At 53.7% G+C, this 19,418-nt stretch overlaps 1 protein-coding gene across 3 annotated transcripts in view; it reads left to right on the top strand.

The window, feature by feature from the left end:
* The window catches only part of FLNC (filamin C), a 46,308-nt gene that overhangs the window by 21,581 nt on the left and 5,309 nt on the right, over positions 1 to 19,418 (top strand). Inside the window, exons 11-43 of one of the 3 annotated variants that reach the window (XM_044679567.1) lie at positions 91 to 227; positions 360 to 553; positions 649 to 762; positions 1,437 to 1,580; positions 1,817 to 1,940; positions 2,284 to 2,444; positions 2,826 to 2,916; positions 3,077 to 3,246; positions 3,505 to 3,622; positions 3,785 to 4,047; positions 5,255 to 5,852; positions 6,460 to 6,633; positions 6,781 to 6,943; positions 7,400 to 7,560; positions 8,380 to 8,547; positions 8,673 to 8,796; positions 9,076 to 9,232; positions 9,365 to 9,554; positions 9,839 to 9,862; positions 10,218 to 10,465; positions 11,243 to 11,341; positions 11,774 to 11,873; positions 12,298 to 12,438; positions 12,791 to 12,919; positions 13,031 to 13,204; positions 14,718 to 14,879; positions 15,068 to 15,271; positions 15,818 to 15,970; positions 16,084 to 16,206; positions 16,343 to 16,585; positions 17,422 to 17,691; positions 17,894 to 18,031; positions 18,811 to 18,926. In XM_044679567.1, the coding sequence (XP_044535502.1) occupies positions 91 to 227; positions 360 to 553; positions 649 to 762; positions 1,437 to 1,580; positions 1,817 to 1,940; positions 2,284 to 2,444; positions 2,826 to 2,916; positions 3,077 to 3,246; positions 3,505 to 3,622; positions 3,785 to 4,047; positions 5,255 to 5,852; positions 6,460 to 6,633; positions 6,781 to 6,943; positions 7,400 to 7,560; positions 8,380 to 8,547; positions 8,673 to 8,796; positions 9,076 to 9,232; positions 9,365 to 9,554; positions 9,839 to 9,862; positions 10,218 to 10,465; positions 11,243 to 11,341; positions 11,774 to 11,873; positions 12,298 to 12,438; positions 12,791 to 12,919; positions 13,031 to 13,204; positions 14,718 to 14,879; positions 15,068 to 15,271; positions 15,818 to 15,970; positions 16,084 to 16,206; positions 16,343 to 16,585; positions 17,422 to 17,691; positions 17,894 to 18,031; positions 18,811 to 18,926 (5,575 nt within the window). The remainder of the gene's footprint in view (positions 1 to 90; positions 228 to 359; positions 554 to 648; positions 763 to 1,436; positions 1,581 to 1,816; positions 1,941 to 2,283; positions 2,445 to 2,825; positions 2,917 to 3,076; positions 3,247 to 3,504; positions 3,623 to 3,784; positions 4,048 to 5,254; positions 5,853 to 6,459; positions 6,634 to 6,780; positions 6,944 to 7,399; positions 7,561 to 8,379; positions 8,548 to 8,672; positions 8,797 to 9,075; positions 9,233 to 9,364; positions 9,555 to 9,838; positions 9,863 to 10,217; positions 10,466 to 11,242; positions 11,342 to 11,773; positions 11,874 to 12,297; positions 12,439 to 12,790; positions 12,920 to 13,030; positions 13,205 to 14,717; positions 14,880 to 15,067; positions 15,272 to 15,817; positions 15,971 to 16,083; positions 16,207 to 16,342; positions 16,586 to 17,421; positions 17,692 to 17,893; positions 18,032 to 18,810; positions 18,927 to 19,418) is intronic. The other 2 variants (XM_044679568.1, XM_044679569.1) reach the window with 2 other exon arrangements.

The raw sequence follows: 19,418 nt of genomic DNA, 5'->3' as shown, positions 1-19,418 counted from the left end.
TTCATTCCTTCCTCCCTTCCTCCCTCCCTCCCTTCCTTCCTTCCTTCCTTCCTTTTTTCCTTTTTTCCTTTCTTCCTTCCTTCTTCCCAGCCCCTTCGAGGTACAGGTGAGTCCTGAGGCTGGAGTCCAGAAAGTTCGGGCCTGGGGCCCTGGCCTAGAGACAGGCCAAGTGGGCAAGTCAGCTGACTTTGTGGTAGAGGCCATCGGCACAGAGGTGGGCACACTGGGTAAGTGACCAGGGAGAGTCCAAAGATGCCCAGTGAGTGACGGGGGAATGGAGATGGGAACGCTGGCTGTCATCGGGCCAGGGATGTCTAGGGGTCACACTTTTTGTCCGTCTCTCCCTCTATGCTATTCAGGTTTCTCCATCGAGGGCCCATCCCAGGCCAAGATTGAATGTGATGACAAGGGCGATGGCTCCTGCGACGTGCGTTACTGGCCCACAGAGCCGGGAGAGTACGCCGTCCATGTCATCTGTGACGATGAAGATATCCGTGATTCCCCCTTCATTGCCCACATCCATCCCGCCCCGCCAGACTGCTTCCCAGACAAGGTACTGGCTCCGTAGCCCCGTGCTCAGCCTTCCATGAATGAGGCTGGTCTGCTGGACCAACACCCGCCTTTCTCTTGTCCCTCCACCTACCACAGGTGAAGGCCTTTGGACCGGGGCTGGAACCCACAGGCTGCATTGTGGACAAGCCAGCGGAGTTCACCATTGACGCCCGAGCTGCTGGCAAGGGTGACCTCAAGCTCTATGCCCAGGTAGGGACACTGTCCTGGATCACCTGGCCTTCTGGAGGCTGTAGGACGGCTTGAAAGGAGAGAGGACTCCAGCTCGAAGCGAGAAGCTCTGGAGCTCAAAAATGATCAGAGAGCCAGTGGGCACAATGAATGGAATGCTGAACCCAGCGTTAGGAAGACCTAAATTAAAATCTTCCCACAGACAGCTTGCTAGCTGGACAACTTCTGTTTGCCTCAGTTTTCTCATCTGGAAAATGGTGATAAGAATAGTACCTGCCTCACTAGGTTGTTTTGAAGAACAAATGAGGTCATATATTTAAAGTGCTTTGCAGATCTTAAAATGCTGTACGGATGCTAGTTATTATTATTAATGTTAGAATCTTAGGGCCAGCAGGGACTTTACAAGGGAAATCACTCCCCCAAAGGCTCCCATCGAGTTAGGGGCAAAGCTAGGCATACAGCCCACACCTCTCTCTCCCCCATATTCCCTTGCTCATGCCCACAGCTGACACTAAGAAGTGGTGCCTAGGCTATGCCTGAGGTGAGGTGGGAAGGGGCAGGACAGCCTGGAATGGGGTTGTTGAGTGATGGGGATATTTCAGGGACTGCTCTGATACTAGCAAGAGCTCAGTGGCTGGGGTCGGAGGTTCTTCTGGAATTTAGACCCTGTGGCGAATATCTGCTTATCTTCACAGGATGCCGAAGGGTGCCCCATTGACATCAAGGTGGTTCCCAATGGAGATGGCACTTTCCGGTGCTCCTATGTGCCCACCAAGCCCATCAAGCATACCATCATTGTCACCTGGGGAGGGGTCAATGTTCCCAAGAGTCCCTTCAGGGTATGTCTTCCTAATTCCCACCCAGAATTCGTGTGGTTCCCTCTCCTTCCAGTGGTGGCCTGTACCCTTGACATGTACTCTCTAGGTGCCAATGAGAGAGCAGATCCTGGGCCCCCCTAGACATACTGCTGCTTCCCCCGAGGGTAGGGGAGCCTGGGGACCTGCAGGAAACCTCCATCTGCTTAGGAAGGGAATGGGTACGTCGGCACTTCATCCAGGACCTCGTTATTTTGCAGGTAAATGTCGGGGAGGGCAGTCACCCTGAGAAGGTGAGAGTGTATGGCCCAGGAGTGGAGAAGACTGGCCTCAAGGCTAATGAGCCAACCTACTTTACTGTGGACTGCAGTGAAGCTGGACAAGGTATGAGAGTGGAGGCTGGGCTAAGAGATGGTGAGACTCAGGATCTCTGGCTAAGGGGATGTGGTAATGGGGGGAAGGGAGCAGGAGGTGGAGAATGAGTAAAGAGGGCCTAAGTGGGGACTTCCAGGTAGCCCAATGGATAGAGCACTAGGCCTGCACTCCCTCTGCACCTCTATAGATGAAGAAAAGCACCCCTCTTTTTCTCTCCTACTACATATGTAGAAATGTGTATTTTATGAGGTGTTTACTAAGTTCAGAATGAAGGAGGCAGAGCCGTAGTGGGAAGGGGCTTTGCTCGGGCCCTCTGTGGCCACTAGCTCTTCAGCAGACTCTTCACCCCCAGGGGACGTGAGCATCGGCATTAAGTGCGCCCCTGGTGTTGTGGGTCCTGCGGAAGCTGACATCGATTTTGATATCATAAAGAACGACAACGATACCTTCACTGTCAAGTACACACCTCCTGGGGCTGGCCACTACACCATCATGGTGCTGTTTGCTAACCAGGTACCTTGCCCTTCCTCGTCATGTCCCATCATCCCCAACCTCTTAAAATTGAGGGAAACACTTTTAAAGACTTTTCCCTTCCAAGCAGAAATCCTTAAGAGATGGGAAACACCAAAGGAGGGGATGTAGATAGTGCCCTACGTTCTAGGGTAGGCTTGAGGATTCCCAGGGCCTTTAATATGTCCCCTCAGCTATTTTGTCTCCCTCCGCTGCCCCTCTTCAGAGAACCTCTTCTCCCTTTCACCACTGTGCCTCTCATTTGCTTGGTAAGGAGCCAGCTGAGCTAGTGGGACGCCTGTGGGCCAGTCCCCTCTTCAGGCCGCACTATCTGGGAGGGCGCTATATTATTCTAACTTGTCCCTTTATCCTTCCCTAACCCAGGAAATCCCAGCTAGCCCCTTCCACATCAAAGTGGACCCATCCCACGATGCAAGCAAGGTCAGAGCCGAAGGTCCCGGGCTCAGCCGCACTGGTAAGTGCCTTCCTGAGCTGCAGTCAGGGACTTGGTGAGGGCTGGAAGGCCACCTCCTGCCCCCGCCATCTTGGGAGGAAAAACTGGGCCCATGTAGCCCCTTGGGCTCCTGGACTTGGCTCACTGTTTCTTCTTCCCCTCTGTCCCCCTGGGTTCCCAGGTGTGGAGGTTGGGAAGCCCACACACTTTACGGTGCTGACCAAGGGTGCTGGCAAGGCCAAGCTGGATGTTCACTTTGCTGGAGCCGCCAAGGGGGAGGCTGTCCGGGATTTTGAGATCATCGACAACCATGACTATTCCTACACGGTCAAATATACAGCCGTCCAGCAGGTGAATTCCCTTCTCCCTCTCTCTTCTTCCCTCCCTTGACCACTAGGCTTCCACAACCCATCCAGGGCCTCTTCGGACCATTCGGTCCCCCCTTAACTCTTCCCTCGCCGTCCTCTCCAAGTCTGCTAACTCCCTTTCCTCAGTAAGGATGACTTTGGAGTCATCGTTTCCTCATCTTTCAAAGGGGGAAGAGGGGAAAGGGGGCTAGATTGCTTCCTGGGGCCATTGCCTGCTCCAGCTCCCTGTTTCATTTATCAGGGCAACATGGCAGTTACCGTGACTTACGGTGGGGATCCCGTCCCTAAAAGCCCCTTCGTGGTGAATGTGGCACCCCCTCTGGACCTCAGCAAGGTCAAAGTTCAAGGCCTTAACAGCAGTAAGTGTGTGGGGGGGAAGCAATCCTGTGCCCGAGGTGGGTGGGGGCTGGAGGAAAGGGAGGGGGGCGTTCAGAGCGAGGAGGGGCAGGACCTGGAAGGGTGCCCTCCTGCTCATCCCTGTCCCTTGCCATCTCCCTCCTCCTCTCCCTTCCGTGGCCCAGAGGTGGCAGTGGGACAGGAGCAGGCGTTCTCGGTGAGCACTCGCGGCGCAGGCGGCCAGGGACAGTTGGATGTCCGGATGACTTCACCCACGCGCCGGCCCATCCCCTGCAAGCTGGAGCCAGGAGGGGGAGCTGAGGCGCAGGCTGTTCGATACATGCCACCCGAGGAGGGGCCCTACAAGGTGGACATCACCTACGACGGACACCCAGTGCCTGGCAGCCCCTTTGCTGTTGAGGGTGTCTTGCCCCCTGACCCCTCCAAGGTAAGCTGGGCATAGCCAGGATGGAATTGAGGGGACGTGGCACAACTGGGAGGGGGGCAGGGAGGTAGATCAATGGATAGAACACCAGGCTTGGAGACGGGAGGTCCTGGGTTCAAATCTGGTCTCAGAGACTTCCTAGCTGTGTGACCCTGGGCAAGTGACCTAACCCCAGTTGTCTAGCTCTTACCACTCTTTTGCCTTAGAACCAATACTTAATATTGATCCTAAGACAGAAAGGAAGCGTTGTTTGTTTTAATCTCGGGGTAGAAACAGAGTAAAGGGTACAAGTTTCAGTCAAGCCTGGCTGATATACTGGAGAAGGGATCAGTGGTGTGAGTGTGCGGGTGTGTTTGTGATGAGAGCCGGGAAGGCTGATTCTAGATGTGGCCTCCGAGAGCCCCCCTCAGCCCTTGAGGAATAATCTGCTGAAGAGGGACGGGGCCTTGGTGGGAAGAAACAAACCTCCCAGGAGAGTCACCAAGTCCAGGCAGGATCCTCTCTGCTCCTCAGCTTCTCAGCCTCTGCCTGTAATTCTTAGAGAAGCGAGGTGATAGAGTGGAGATAGAATGCCGGGCTAGGAGTCGGGAAGGCCTGCATTTAAGTCCAGCCTCAGACATTTACTAGCTTGTGTGACCCTGAGAAAGTCACGTAAGCAGTTTGCCTCCGTTTCCTTATCTGCAAAATGAGATTTCCTTCCTGGAGAAGGAAATGGCAAACCACTTTCACTGTCTTTGCCAAGAAAACCAAACTAGGGTCATGAAGAGTCAGACACAACTGAAACGCAACTGAATTTGGTTCTAAATCAGGAAGGATTTGAACTCAAATTCAAATCGCCTGCAGTTATTAGCTATGTGACTCTGGGAGAATCATTTAATCTCTCAGCCTCAGTTGCCTCATCTGTAGAAAGGGGGACTATAATAGCACCTCCCTCCCCGTGCTGTGAGAATCAAAGGAGATAACGTATTCAGTGCTTTGCCAACTTGGATGCCCCAGAAATGCCAGTTAAAGGCTAGAATAGACACCGTGGGGATGAGAAAGACAAACCTTCTACCTTTAAGGATTTCATGATCTCCTGGGGAAACCAAGCCTAGGAACCCAAAGCAATGCACGTCCCCGGGGCGCTAGGATGAGCAAAGGAGCCGGTGTGGGGCTGGTCCCGGAGACGCTGCCTCACCTACGGCACCTCGTGCCCCTTCTCCTTCCCCAGGTGTGCGCCTACGGCCCCGGACTCAAGGGGGGCTTGGTGGGCACGCCAGCACCATTTTCCATCGACACCAAGGGTGCGGGGACAGGGGGCCTGGGGCTGACCGTGGAGGGTCCCTGCGAGGCCAAGATCGAATGCCAAGATAATGGAGACGGCTCTTGTGCAGTGAGCTACCTGCCCACGGAGCCAGGCGAGTACACCATCAACATCCTCTTCGCTGAGGCCCACATTCCCGGCTCACCCTTCAAGGCCGATATCCGACCGGTCTTTGACCCCAGCAAGGTCCGGGCTAGTGGCCCAGGGCTGGAGCGAGGGAAGGCCGGGGAGGCGGCCACCTTCACCGTGGACTGCTCGGAGGCGGGAGAGGCCGAGCTGACCATTGAGATCCTGTCCGACGCTGGAGTAAAAGCCGAGGTGCTGATCCACAACAATGCCGACGGCACCTACCACATCACCTATAAACCCGCTTTCCCCGGCACCTACACCATTACCATCAAGTACGGAGGACACCCCGTGCCCAAATTCCCTTCCCGGGTTCACGTCCAGCCCGCGGTGGATACTAGTGGCATCAAGGTCTCTGGACCTGGCGTGGAGCCCCATGGTGAGTGAGGATACGGGGAGCGAGGAGGAGGGGGCAGTTGAGTGTATCGGGCCAGAAGAAGAACCTGGGAAGATAGAAGGTGAATGGAGGGGGGGGTTAGGGAAGCTAGAAAAGAGGAAAGGAAGAAGCTGGAGGAGACTGAGAAGAGGAGGGGGATGGAAGAGCTGAAGGACCAGAACATTATGGGGATGGATGAAGGGAACTGGAAGAGGGAGAAGGAATGGAATTGTTGATTGGCTTAAATGGAGGAAAAAAGATGGCAGAGGAAGTTCAAAGGTTCTAGGAGTGGAGATGCTGGGGGCAAGCAATTGCTGAGGGAAGAGAGTGGAAGAAGTTGTCCCAGCAGCCCAGGGTGAGGAGGGTTAAAGAGCGAAGGTGACCAGGAGAGTGGCCCTTGTCCACCCTGGAGTCTGGAGGAACAGAGGCCACAAGGAAAGGCTTACAGAGCGGGGCCCATGTGAGCCGGCCAGGGCCGGAGCTCCAGGGGAAGCCGGAGAAAAGACGTCTGGACGGGCTCTGGTCTGATGGGAAAAGAAAGGGCAGGCTTGAGGTAGGGCAGTCCTGGGAAGGCCCACCTTCTCATCCCACTCCTCTGCCCGGTGCCCAGGCGTCCTCCGAGAAGTGACCACCGAGTTCACGGTGGATGCTCGCTCCTTGACGGCTACGGGCGGGAACCACGTGACGGCCCGAGTGCTTAATCCCTCGGGAGCTAAGACGGACACCTACGTGACGGACAACGGGGACGGCACGTACCGAGTGCAGTATACTGCCTACGAGGAGGGTAAGGGCCGCCGAGATGTGGGGGCGCGGGCCCGGGGCACCGCCGGGAGGCACCGAGGGGCCCCTCGCCCTGGGGGGGGGCTTCCCTCGCACCCCCTGCCCAAGCCCTGCACCCTTCGTGACCCTGTGGGGGTGTCCTCGTCCTCAGGAGTCCACCTGGTAGAGGTGTTATATGATGACGTGGCTGTTCCCAAGAGCCCATTCCGAGTCGGCGTGACGGAAGGCTGTGACCCGTCCCGGGTTCGGGCCTATGGGCCTGGCCTGGAGGGAGGATTGGTCAACAAAGCTAACCGCTTCACGGTGGAGACAAGGTACGAGCGTGGGCCTGCCCCGCTCTCCTCCGTACATCTTCCTTTTCCTCTTGGGTCAGCGAGTCCAGCAAGGCTTGAGAGTCAGCCGAGGTTCCTAGCGCACCTCTGATGATGCTATCTTGGTGACCCTGGGCCAGTCACTTTAATTCCCACGGCCTCGGTTTCCCCATCTGTAAAATGAGAGGGTGGGTAATGGGAGCCTCTAAGGTCCCTTCTGGATCTAGAGCAGGGACTCTGAAGAAGGGTCCGGATGGAGACCCACTTCCCGGCTCTGTGGCCCCAGGAAATTTCTAAAATGATTCCTCATCCCTCTCTCACGATATCCCCACCCTCGTGTGGGTTTGAGTACGAGGGCAAAACCCAGACATTCCAAACCAGCCTATGCTCCCGCTGGGTCCCCCAAAGTGTCTCGGCTTTCCTCCCCCTCCCTGATCTCGTGCCTCGGCTGTTGTGCAGGGGGGCCGGCACCGGGGGCCTGGGTCTGGCCATCGAGGGCCCCTCGGAGGCAAAGATGTCCTGCAAAGACAACAAGGATGGCAGCTGCAGCGTGGAGTACATCCCCTTCACCCCCGGAGACTACGACGTCAACATCACCTTCGGAGGGCGTCCTATCCCAGGCATGGCCGCGGGGGCAGGGGCATGGGGAGGGGGCCTCCGGGGACAGGCGGGGAAGGAAGGGAGGCTGGAGCAGAGGCAGGAGGAAGCTGGGGGATCTCCGGAGGGGCAGCGTTAGGGCCGAGGCCAGGAACGATCCGTGTCTGAGCTCTCCCCCGTCTATACAAACCTCGCGGCCTCGCCGCCTCAGAACCCACTCGCTGAAAGATCCAGTTATTCTGAGGTAGCTACAAAGTTCTTATCAGGTAAATTAGAAAAAGGGCAGAATTTCTTTGATCCATTATCATCAGTGAACAAAGTTTTAAATGGGAGATTTCCAGCCAAGCTCTCAGAAAGTGTCCCCGTAGCCTCTGTTTGCTTGTTAGCCTCCCTGAGGTTGGCCCAGTGGATAGAGTGTAGAACTCGGCTTCCTGAGTTCAAATCCAGCCTCAGACACTTCCTAGCTGTGTGACCCTGGGCAAGTCACTTAATCTTGTTTCCTCATCTAAAAAATAAACTGGAGAAGGAAATGGCAAACGCTCTAGTATCCTTGCCAAGAAAACCCCAAATAGGGTCATGAGGAGTCAGACGCAACTGAAATGGCTGAACAAAAACAACAAACAGCCTCCCTGAACTGCCTGGGTGGTAGGATTCCTGATTCTTGGGAATTATCCCTATGCGCTGCGGCCTTTTCTCCCCCATTGGGATACCTTTGTATCTTAGTTTATTAATAATCACGTTGTATACTTGTTTCTGTCATTAGTGACAGTGATGGAGAAGGTGGAGACAGGATTTGAGTTCTAATCTCTCCCTGGGAGACTCACCCCTTTTTCTTCTTGTAGGAAGCCCGTTCCGAGTGCCGGTGAAGGATGTGGTGGATCCTGGAAAGGTGAAGTGTTCAGGCCCGGGGCTGGGAGCCGGCGTCAGAGCCAGAGTCCCCCAGACCTTCACCGTAGATTGCAGTCAGGCTGGACGAGCCCCATTGCAGGTGGCAGTGGTGGGACCCACAGGTATGGAGGGAGCTGGGGAGCCCTAAGATAAGGGGCGCAGGGGGTCCTCGTAAGAGTCTCGGGATCTTCTGAGAGGCCCAGGAGCCCACCTTTCTGATTGCCTCTGCACTCTTCCCCTCCCCCAGGGGTGGCTGAACCAGTCGAGGTACGAGACAAGGGAGACGGCACCCACACTGTGAACTACACTCCAGCCACCGACGGGCCATACACCGTGGCCGTCAAGTATGCCGACCAAGAGGTGCCACGCAGGTAAGCCAGGGAGAGTCCCCACTGCCTAAGGCTGGCCATTTGGGGATGGGGCGACCACTGCAAAAGCAAAAACGAACGTCACAGGACGTGGAAGAAGGGGGAGTCCTCAGTCGGTCCCGTCTTGGAGGATGGACCTCTGTTCTACGCTGCTGGTCCCATTTGTGGGGGTCACTCACCCCGCTCTCGAGATCTAGCGTGTCTGTGAGAGGAGAGGACAGAGGAGGAGATGGGGGGAGCCTCTGGCACTGAGGGTCCTTCCTCGTTCCTTTTACCTCCAAGCCCCTTCAAGATCAAGGTGCTGCCAGCTCATGACGCCAGCAAGGTGCGAGCGAGCGGCCCCGGGCTCAATGCTTCAGGCATCCCAGCCAGCCTCCCTGTGGAGTTCACCATCGATGCCAGAGATGCCGGAGAGGGGCTGCTTACTGTCCAGATTCTGGTGAGGGCCTCTCCTTGGCCAGGGGGACGGGCCGTTCCAAGGCGGGGCAGGGGGCCCCGAGTTTGGAGCGAGGAGCCCCGATGTAGGCTCCAGACTGGGCACCCATAGCTTCTTCTTCCACGCCCACCCCAGGACCCTGAGGGCAAACCTAAGAAGGCAAATATCCGGGACAACGGAGACGGCACCTACACGGTATCCTACCTGCCAGACATGAGCGGCCGGTACACCATCACCATCAAGTACGGGGGCGATGAGATCCCCTACTCTCCCTTCCGAATCCATGCCTTGCCAACTGGGGATGCCAGCAAGTGCCTTGTCACTGGTGAGCAGCCCCGTTTGATCCTTCCCATCAGCTTTGCTGCTCTCCCTGGTAATCCTTCATACACCCACCACACGGAGCCGTGCACACAGGCACTCAAGCCCTCTCCATCGGCCCCTCCAATGGGGTGGCTTCTTCTCCTTGCCACACACAGGGGCTATGGAGCTGAGGGGGAAGCAGAGTGAGGGCCCTCCTTCTCTCCTTGCCACTTGTCCCCCCACCACCCCCTCCCTTGAATACTGTTCCTGCCCCATCTATGCCAGTCTCACACTCTTCTCTCTTTCCAGTGTCCATCGGTGGTCATGGCCTCGGTGAGTGTTCTTCTTTCTATGTGAGGGCTTGGGCCAGAGGGAATAAGGAGAAGGTGTGGGGGTCCAGCCCCGGGTCTCAGAGCACCTCTCTGGGTCTCACGGGCCCTCCTTTGAGAAATATGAAGATCCTTTCCAATAGGAAAGCCATACGATCCTATGAACATGGGTACTTTGTCCTGTGGCTGTGACTTGTGAGAACAGAATCCTCCTGGATCACCTCATAGGCTTTCCCAATAGCCATCCCACTTCTCAACCCTGATCACAGAGGCCTCCTTTGCCTTCATAAAAGGGCCCTGTTCTGCGCCTGGGGCCGGTCAGCCCCTGACCGTGTCCTGTCACTCCGCCACCCCCGCAGGTGCATGCCTGGGCCCCCGAATCCAAATCGGCGAAGAGACCGTGATCACAGTGGATGCCAAGGCAGCGGGAAAGGGCAAGGTGACGTGCACGGTGTCCACCCCAGATGGGGCAGAGCTGGACGTGGACGTCGTAGAAAACCACGACGGCACCTTCGACATCTACTACACCGCCCCTGAGCCGGGCAAGTACGTCATCACCATTCGCTTTGGAGGAGAGCACATCCCCAACAGCCCCTTCCACGTCCTGGTGAGTGCCTCCGGGGAGAGGGGGGACCAGAGGTGGGCCTGGGAAGGAGGCAGGCTGGGGCAGGACAGATATCGTGCACGACATAGGACGCATAATCTGAAATAATATCTTCCATCTTGTAGGACATGTGTTGTGGAGATGGCATGAACTCTCCCCTGCCCATTTTTAGATTTAATCACCAGAAGTGAGCGTAATTAAAAATTTTTAATTAAATAAAATCCAGCTAGCTTAACTAAATCTAAATCTAAAGTTCATGCCATCTTCACAATGTAATGCATGATACAATCCTGTCTAGTGAAACTGTTCTAAAGGACCTTCCTAGATCACGGATCTGGGGTCTCCTCCGGGCCAGATACAGTTCCGTGTACCCGGCAGACCTCTGTCACGGTCAAGCAGAACACTTTGGATTTCAGCACTGTTCCTGGGTATCAGTTCCAAACTGGACTTTCACGAGAATTTAGCTGTTCTTATGAAGCTGGTGGCATGTGACCGAAGGAGCCCTGGCCGCCCTGCCCCTGCGTGCTCTGGCTGTTCCCCCCTAGAGGGGGTGGCAGGACGCTGGTGGCTCATCCTTGGCTGAGGGGGCTTGAGCTCAGGGACGTTCCCAAGGTTCAGCCTGTTAGCGTGTTAGCTTTTAAGACTGTCGATCTGGATGGTCTAATATTCTCCCTAAGGGAGTGCTCATGAGCTCGTTCAATATCCTCTGTATACCAAGCACTGTGTTATCCTCCTGCGTGATCCTCTAACTCCATGTTGTTCCTTGTCTTGCTTCCTCAGGCATGTGACCCCATTCCCCATGTGGAGGAGCCATGCGACACCCTACAGCTGCACCAGCCCTTCCCTACACACCGGCCCAGTAGCTACCCCACCCATTGGGTACCTGCTCTAGCAGAGGGGTCTCCATCTTCCCTTTCCTCTCCCTTCTTTCTTATTCTCAGCCTTCAGGGTCTAGGTTCAGAGCTAGGGTCCTCCCCGCCAAAAGACAGGCTCTGTGTAGGATGTGTGGATGATGGGGCCAGCTCCGGGAATGAATTTTCTTAGGGGTCCGAGCCAGAAGCCTTGTGTGGGAGAAGGGGACCTCATTTCTGAGCCTGACATGCAATGTCCCATCCTTTTTTTTCCTCCTCTTTCTCTTGCAGCTCCTGCATTCTCTTCTCCTGCTGAGCCGCCTCCTACCATTAACTTTACTTTTCTTTCTTCCTCTTCTCCTTCTGACTTTCATTTGGGGTGCGGAGTGGGACTTCCACTTTTCTTGACCTATTGTGACAAATCATGCCTTCCTTCTTTCTCCCTTCTCTCTTCTTCAAGGCCACAGATGAACCAGTGGTCCCAGCAGAGCCCATGGAGTCCATGTTGAGACCCTTCAACTTGGTTATCCCATTCACAGTCCAGAAGGGGGAGATCACAGGTACCATTTTTCTCAGGACCACAGAATTTCAGAATTGGAAGATTATTCAGATTATCTCTGGCCAACCCCCTCACCTTACAGAGGTAACATAGCTAGTTAGTGGCAGATCCAGAACTACAATCCAGGCCTTCTGATGACCAGTACAGGTTGCTTTCTTCTACATATACGATGACTGCTTCCTGATCTTAAGCAGGTTCCCAGGGCTAGTAGAATAAAGTGATCAAGTCCTCTTCTTTAGGCAGGGAAGCAGCCAACTCTATTAGGAGTAAAGTGGCCTAGACTCTCCTGAGGCACCAGAGTGGAAAAAGATTTTGCTGCCTTAGAAAATAATGAGATGGGGATGGGGTGGAGAGTAGACAAAAGATTGGTAGGGTAAAAGCGTTGTCTCCATCTCTGTGATCCTGACTATGTCCTGGGGTTCCAGGTGAGGTGCGGATGCCCTCAGGGAAGACTGCAAGGCCCAATATCACAGATAATAAGGATGGCACCATCACAGTGAGGTATGCGCCCAGTGAGAAGGGACTCCATGAGATGGGGATCAAATACGACGGCAATCACATCCCTGGTAAGTTGATTGGAGGAAAGTGCTGAGATCTGGGTGGCTTGAGACTAGGAAGAGCCAAGAACTCTTCAAGGCTGTTAGGGAATTGTCAAATACAATTATAATTGATTTAGCAATGTTTGGAGATCAATAGAGTTGGGGACAAAGAAACTATTGGAAGAACTGGGGAAAGTTCTAGAGTTGGATAATGAAGGGGCAGGAGGGTTAAGATGCTTAGAAGCAGAGGAAGCTAGAGGCAACTTTAAATATGTAGGTGTCATCTGAGAAGTTGGAAGGATTGATGGAAGGAGTTAGAGAAACTCTAGAATTCCCTTAATGTGTACCTTAATCCTGTGGTCTCTTCTCCTTCCCCCAGGGAGCCCCCTGCAGTTCTATGTTGATGCCATCAATAGCCGCCATGTAAGTGCCTATGGACCAGGCTTGAGCCATGGCATGGTCAACAAGCCAGCCACCTTTACAATTGTCACCAAGGATGCTGGGGAAGGCAAGTGAATGGATGAGATGAAATTTGGGGATGGAATGGAGTGTGAGGGAGAGTTTTAAATAGCATGAACCCTGGTCATCTCTAACATCTGTTCCTCCAACCCTCTCCTAGGGGGCCTGTCTCTTGCTGTGGAGGGCCCATCTAAGGCAGAGATCACCTGTAAAGATAATAAAGATGGCACCTGTACGGTATCCTACCTCCCTACTGCTCCCGGGGATTATAGCATCATAGTCCGTTTTGATGACAAGCACATCCCTGGGAGTCCCTTCACTGCCAAGATCACAGGTACCATTTGTTTTTCTGTACCCCCAATGAACAGCCAGTCAGTAGTACTTGTTGAATATCCATCCACTACCACCAAGCCCTGTCATTGATGTGGAAGAGGATGGGATGACTACAAGGTTCGGTCATTGACCTTAGGGATCTTTATGGCCCCTTCTGGGGAGCCACAGCTTATGCACATGTGGAATGACAAAAGAATGCTTATAAAGGCAAGATGCCAGCAAAAGCTGGTTAGTTACCCCAGAACAGAAGGACTTAAGGGACACATCCTCTTGAAGTTTGGAAAAAATCATTTTAGAGTAACTAAAAGCAGGTAGTAAACTTCCAGAATTCATTACCCTAAGATTCCATTTCCATGTCTGCCTTCTCTTCTCCATTCAATGCCACCATTCTAGTACAAGCCCTTAGTTCTGCGCTAGTCCTCAAATTAGTCTGTCTTCTTCCAGCCTTTCCCTGATCTAATCCGTCCTCTATAGAGCTGCTAAAATCATCATCTTACTGAGTGGTTCTGGCCATGCCACTTCCCTAGTCAGTCAAGAACCTTTTGGGGTTTCCTTTTGTCCAATAGGATAAAGCATAAACTCCTGAATGTTATATTGAAGGCCCAATGTATTCTGCTGCAATTTACCTTCCCAGGCTTGTCATACTACCTTCTCTCACACATTCTTGCTTCTGAGGAGAGATTAGAACCCAGGTCTCTTCAGACTAGGACAAGCACTCTCTTCCATGTTGTTTCTCCAGGTGGTGAATTGAAACTATAGCATTTCATACTCCACAAAATTTCATAATAACTATATTGTATAAATTCAGCTGTGTTACATTCTATTATATTAGACCTAAATCTTTCCATAATATAATAAACCTTGACTATAATATTAACTAACCATGTGACTGATTGACACTAGTCTGACAAGTAGACGATTTGACATTTTGGAACATTGTTCCTATGGAACTAACTGGATGGTGTAGCAGTTTCATTTGAGGTTATATCTCCGTGAAAATAATGAGCACTGAATAAACTGAAAAGATCAACTGGGTTGGAAAGGACTGGAGATGATCTCCTCCAACTTCCCTCCCAGTATAGGAAGTGCCTCTACAGCATTCCCATCAAGTATTATCATTCATCTCTATCTTGGACACTTCTCAGTAAGAGGGAACTTGCTACCATACAAAGGAGCCTAATCCGTTGGCATATGGCTAAATCAATAGGAAATCCTTTTATACTGAGCCCAAACCTTCTACCCATTTTGGGGTTCAGAAGTCTCTTGCACACAGTAGTTGCTTAATACATGTTTGGTATAAGTTGAGACGAATGGAATTTAATGAGGTTCAAAGTGGGGAAAAGTAACCAAGATCAGATGGGAGGTAATCAGGGAAGGCTTCTTGAAGGGAGTGGATTCTGAGAACTGATTTTGAAGGAGGTGAGGATCTAGGATTGGATGGGAGGAAGAGGGTCCCCCACTCGGGGCCAGGATCTCAGTTCTAACCTGCTTTGTTTCCTACCTCCTCTGCCCAGGTGATGACTCGATGCGGACTTCACAGTTGAATGTGGGCACATCCACGGACGTGTCCCTGAAGATCACAGAGAGTGACCTGAGCCAGCTGACTGCCAGCATCCGCGCTCCCTCAGGCAATGAGGAGCCCTGTCTGCTCAAGAGGCTTCCTAACCGGCACATCGGTGAGGGAGGAAGGCAGCTGGCATGACGGGACTCTCAAGCGATGGGCCCCAGGAGGGAGTCCCAGGCGTGGGCAGACACACCGGGGCTCCCTGTCCTTTCACGTCTGGGACCTGGAGTGGGTGGGAAGTCTTTGCAGCAATGCCAAAAGGTAGGGTCCCTGATGCCCGTGTCTCTGCATCCACGACAGGTATCTCGTTCACCCCCAAGGAGGTGGGCGAGCACGTAGTGAGCGTCCGAAAGAGCGGGAAGCACGTCACCAACAGCCCCTTCAAGATTCTCGTGGGGCCTTCGGAGATCGGTGATGCTAGCAAGGTTCGGGTGTGGGGCAAAGGTCTGTCAGAAGGCCACACCTTCCAGGTGGCAGAATTCATCGTGGATACAAGAAATGCAGGTATGTAGCCTCTTCTCCAGGCTCTCGCCCCGAGTGATTTTCCTTGTCCCCAGTTGGGTCCTGGCCCAAATCTTTCTCAGCTCTTCCTAGACACGACCTAGACAGGGAGTCTGTGACAGGTCACCATCTCTCTGAGGCTCCAGTTCTCTCACCTGAAATTACTCTTTGGACTGTCTTATAGAATGGATATGAATGAAGTGCTTAACAAGCCTAAAAAGACCTGAAACATGTGGAAGGGTTGTTAGTAGTCACCCACCACCTATGCCGGAAGGTTTGGGATTTAGCTTCTTGGGGTCCTTTGAGGGAGAGATGAGTTTGTCCTAGGCCTGTGTCTTGGGCTAGAGGCTGGCAGCGGGCCTCTCTAGAGGGAAGGTTTAAGACTACCCTTAACCCCTTTCCAGTCTCATTAATCACTAGACACTCAGTCAGTCAACCAGCCAGTACGCTTAGGGCATAGTTGTGTGCCCCACCCTGAGTTGAAGCCCCCTGAGGAAGAGGAGGGTGGGGGCAGGCCCTAAGGCCATGGTGCCACGTGCTTTCCCATAGGCTATGGGGGTCTGGGGCTGAGCATTGAGGGTCCCAGCAAGGTGGACATCAACTGTGAGGACATGGAAGACGGTACCTGCAAAGTGACCTACTGCCCCACCGAGCCTGGCAACTACACCATCAACATCAAGTTTGCCGATAAGCACGTGCCTGGTGAGATGAGAGGCAGAGGGCTGCCAGAGAGGGAGGCAGGGTGCTCTGAGGAGCCTGGAGGGGCAGGATGGGGGGCTCAGGAGAGGTCTGAGCACTCCTTCCCTTTTCTTTAGGGAGCCCCTTCACTGTGAAGGTGACTGGTGAGGGGCGGATGAAGGAGAGCATCACTCGGCGCAGGCAAGCGGCCTCCATTGCCTCTGTAGGGAGCACCTGTGACCTCAACCTCAAGATCCCAGGTATGGACTGGGGGCTGGGGGCCAGGGGAAGAATAGAGTGTGGCGGGCGGGCGATGGACACCGGGTCCCTTTTGTTCTGTGGATGCCTGCCCCTCTCCCTCTCTGGTTTCCATCTACCATCCCATTCCTCTTCCAGGAAACTGGTTCCAGATGGTTTCTGCCCAGGAGCGCCTGACCAGAACCTTCACAAGGAGTAGCCATACCTACACACGGACAGAGAGGACGGAGATCAGCAAAACTCGGGGTGGGGAAACCAAGCGAGAGGTCAGGGTGGAAGAGTCCACTCAGGTCGGGGGAGACCCCTTCCCCGCCGTCTTTGGAGATTTCCTGGGTCGAGAGCGCCTTGGCTCTTTCGGCAGTATTAGCAGACAACAGGAAGGTAAGTGGTGACGGGCACAAGGAGAAGCCTCCCATCTTATACCCTGACAATATGGGCAGTTAAGTAGCGCTCTAGGTAAAGCTGAAACCACAAAGACCCCAGTTCAAGTCTTGCCTCAGATTCTTACTAGCAACTCACTTAACCATTCTCAGCCTCCGTTTCTTCATCTGCAAAATGGAGGTAACAAGAGTGCCACCTCCCAGAGTTATGGAAGGACTGAAGGAAATAATGGATGTAAAGTATTTGTAAAGCCGATGTCCTTTTGTGGGGGATGTGAGTGGCTATAGGCAGCTGGCCCCTGACCTCACACGAGTCATCCTTGGAGGACCCCCTAGGACTTACCCATGGTTAGAGCTGGCCCTGGACCTGGCAGTGGGTTGGGAAGGGCGTATTTGAGCCCTTTGGGCTAGGCAGGGCAAGAGGGGGAGGCAAGATTAGAATCTGCTCAGCAGTTTGGGGCTGTGGGGAGGCTGGTCATTTCCAAAGCCCTGTGCTAGTTTAAGAGCCTTCAGCTCAGACCTCTTGCCCTTAAACTTTCATTCCTGAGAGCCTCTCCCTGGTCCCTCCTTCCCTGCCCGTAGCAGGAAACGCCAGGAGTTCGCTGGCCCTGGCCAGGGTATTCTAAGGCCCTGCATGGGTATGAAGCCAGTTTTAGCTGTTCTGTGAGAGTCTGGACAAGGGTCGGAGCAGAGGGCTTCGCAGAGCAGGAGCCCACTGGGAATAGGGACCGTTTCGTTCTGCACATCTGTTATCTCCAGCGTCTAGGCCACTGCCCGCGCCACAGAGCAGGTGATAATAACTTGTTGGCTTCCCACACCTGCCTCTCTTCTCTCCAGGTGAGGCAGGCTCTCAGGACATGACAGCGCAGGTGACTAGTCCATCAGGGAAGACTGAAGAAGCCGAGATCCTGGAGGGAGAGAATAGCGCTTACAGCGTGCGTTTTGTGCCCAAAGAGATGGGGCCTCACACCGTCACTGTCAAGTATCGAGGCCAGCATGTTCCCGGCAGCCCCTTCCAGTTCACCGTGGGGCCCCTGGGTGAAGGGGGTGCCCATAAGGTTCGAGCTGGGGGCACAGGACTTGAGCGTGGCGTTGCTGGAGTGCCAGGTAAGCCAAGCCAGGACCAAGAGGCTTGGAAAAGCCATTAAGGGAGATCACAGGGTCGGGGACGCTCAAGGTGAGGGCTTAGCTCAGGACAGCAATGGTGATGGTGATGGGCCTCTGGTTAGTTGGCCCAGGCGGGGCTGGGTGTGAGGCAGTCTTGGCTGCTTTGTTTTTGTGTCAACCCCCTTCTCTCCTCTGCCCTCAGCTGAATTCAGCATCTGGACCCGGGAGGCAGGTGCCGGAGGCCTGTCTATTGCTGTGGAGGGGCCCAGCAAGGCTGAGATTGCATTTGAGGACCGTAAGGATGGTTCCTGTGGCGTCTCTTATATCGTCCAGGAGCCAGGTAGCTATTTGGGAGAGGGCTGGAGAGGTCTTGTTGGGAGAGCCCTCTCACATCTGGACCCCTGCTGTCATTATCACTCTTAAATTTCTTTTCACTCAATTATCAGAGGTGGAATAGTGGAAAGAGAGCTGACCTTCTATCCAAAAAGACCCGAGTTCAAGTTCTGCCTCTAACACACTGAATGCTTGCCCCTTGACACCCCACTAAACTTCTCAGTGCTCTTGGCCCCTCTCTGAGACTGTCCGTAGCCAAAAAGGTGGCCACTTGCTTTTTGGTACGAGGAGCTTCCTTCCCCGGGAATCCCTCTCTGAGTGAAATGCCAAGGCTAGCCCATATCCCTATAAATTTCATATTCATCATCAAACACAACCATTTCAGTAATCAAAGGAGAACTAAACAATGAAGCCTTCACAAACCATGAGTTGTTTGGTTCAAGCGTACATTAGTACTAGACAGCCATGGCTCTTAGGTAGAGCACTGCTTCCTCTGTTCCTCCCCATGGCCCCAGGCCCTCTCCCCTTCCTCTTCCTCCCTCCCCTCAGGATCCTTCTCCCGTTGGGATTCCTGTCTGGATACAGGTTGAACTAGAGAGCTTCTGAGGTTCTGCCTGCCTCAAAGCCTGTGATTCGGGCTCCCCTCGTCTCCTCTGGGGAGCCTGTGCTGGTTCATCTTCCATGCCTTGCCCCTGGGCTGTGCCGTGGTCCTAGGGGTGGTTGTGGGAAGGCGATAGGGTAGCCTTCACCTGGAGACCAGGCCTGAGACGGGCTTTGTTTCTCCAGGTGACTATGAGGTCTCCATCAAGTTCAACGATGAGCACATCCCTGACAGCCCCTTCGTGGTTCCTGTGGCCTCCCTCTCTGACGATGCCCGGCGCCTCACCGTCACAAGCCTCCAGGTATGCATGCTCTCCAGGTGGTGGGGCAGGGGCACCAGGCCTGGATGCTATGCAGCCAGCTCGGACCTTTGGCAGCACCTAGGGACAAGTATTGCCACTTAAAGCTTCCATTTTTCGTTTAAACATTTTGAATAGAAACTTCTAGAATAGATACTTCCCTGCCTTCTAGAATGGGGCATTCTGGCCATAATTTCCCTTTTCCTGGAAACTTGGGTCTTTCCTATAGACACCACTTTTTGGACTGCTCTACAGCATGAATAATGCTACCTGAGGTCTTAATGGGCTATTTGCATCCTCCTTAGTGGGCCCAGACTGATGGGATCCCTGGAGGCCTGCACTTGGTCATTTTTTTTTTTTTTAGACCCTTAACTTCGGTGTATTGTCTCATAGGTGGAAGAGTGGTAAGGGTGGGCAATGGGGGTCAAGTGACTTGCCCAGGGTCACACAGCTGGGAAGTGGCTACTTGGTCATTTTTTTTTTTTCTTAAAACCC

Source organism: Gracilinanus agilis, chromosome 5 (genome assembly GCF_016433145.1).
Source record: "Gracilinanus agilis isolate LMUSP501 chromosome 5, AgileGrace, whole genome shotgun sequence".
Lineage (NCBI taxonomy): Eukaryota > Metazoa > Chordata > Mammalia > Didelphimorphia > Didelphidae > Gracilinanus > Gracilinanus agilis.
This window is presented reverse-complemented; position numbering and strand designations above follow the sequence as displayed.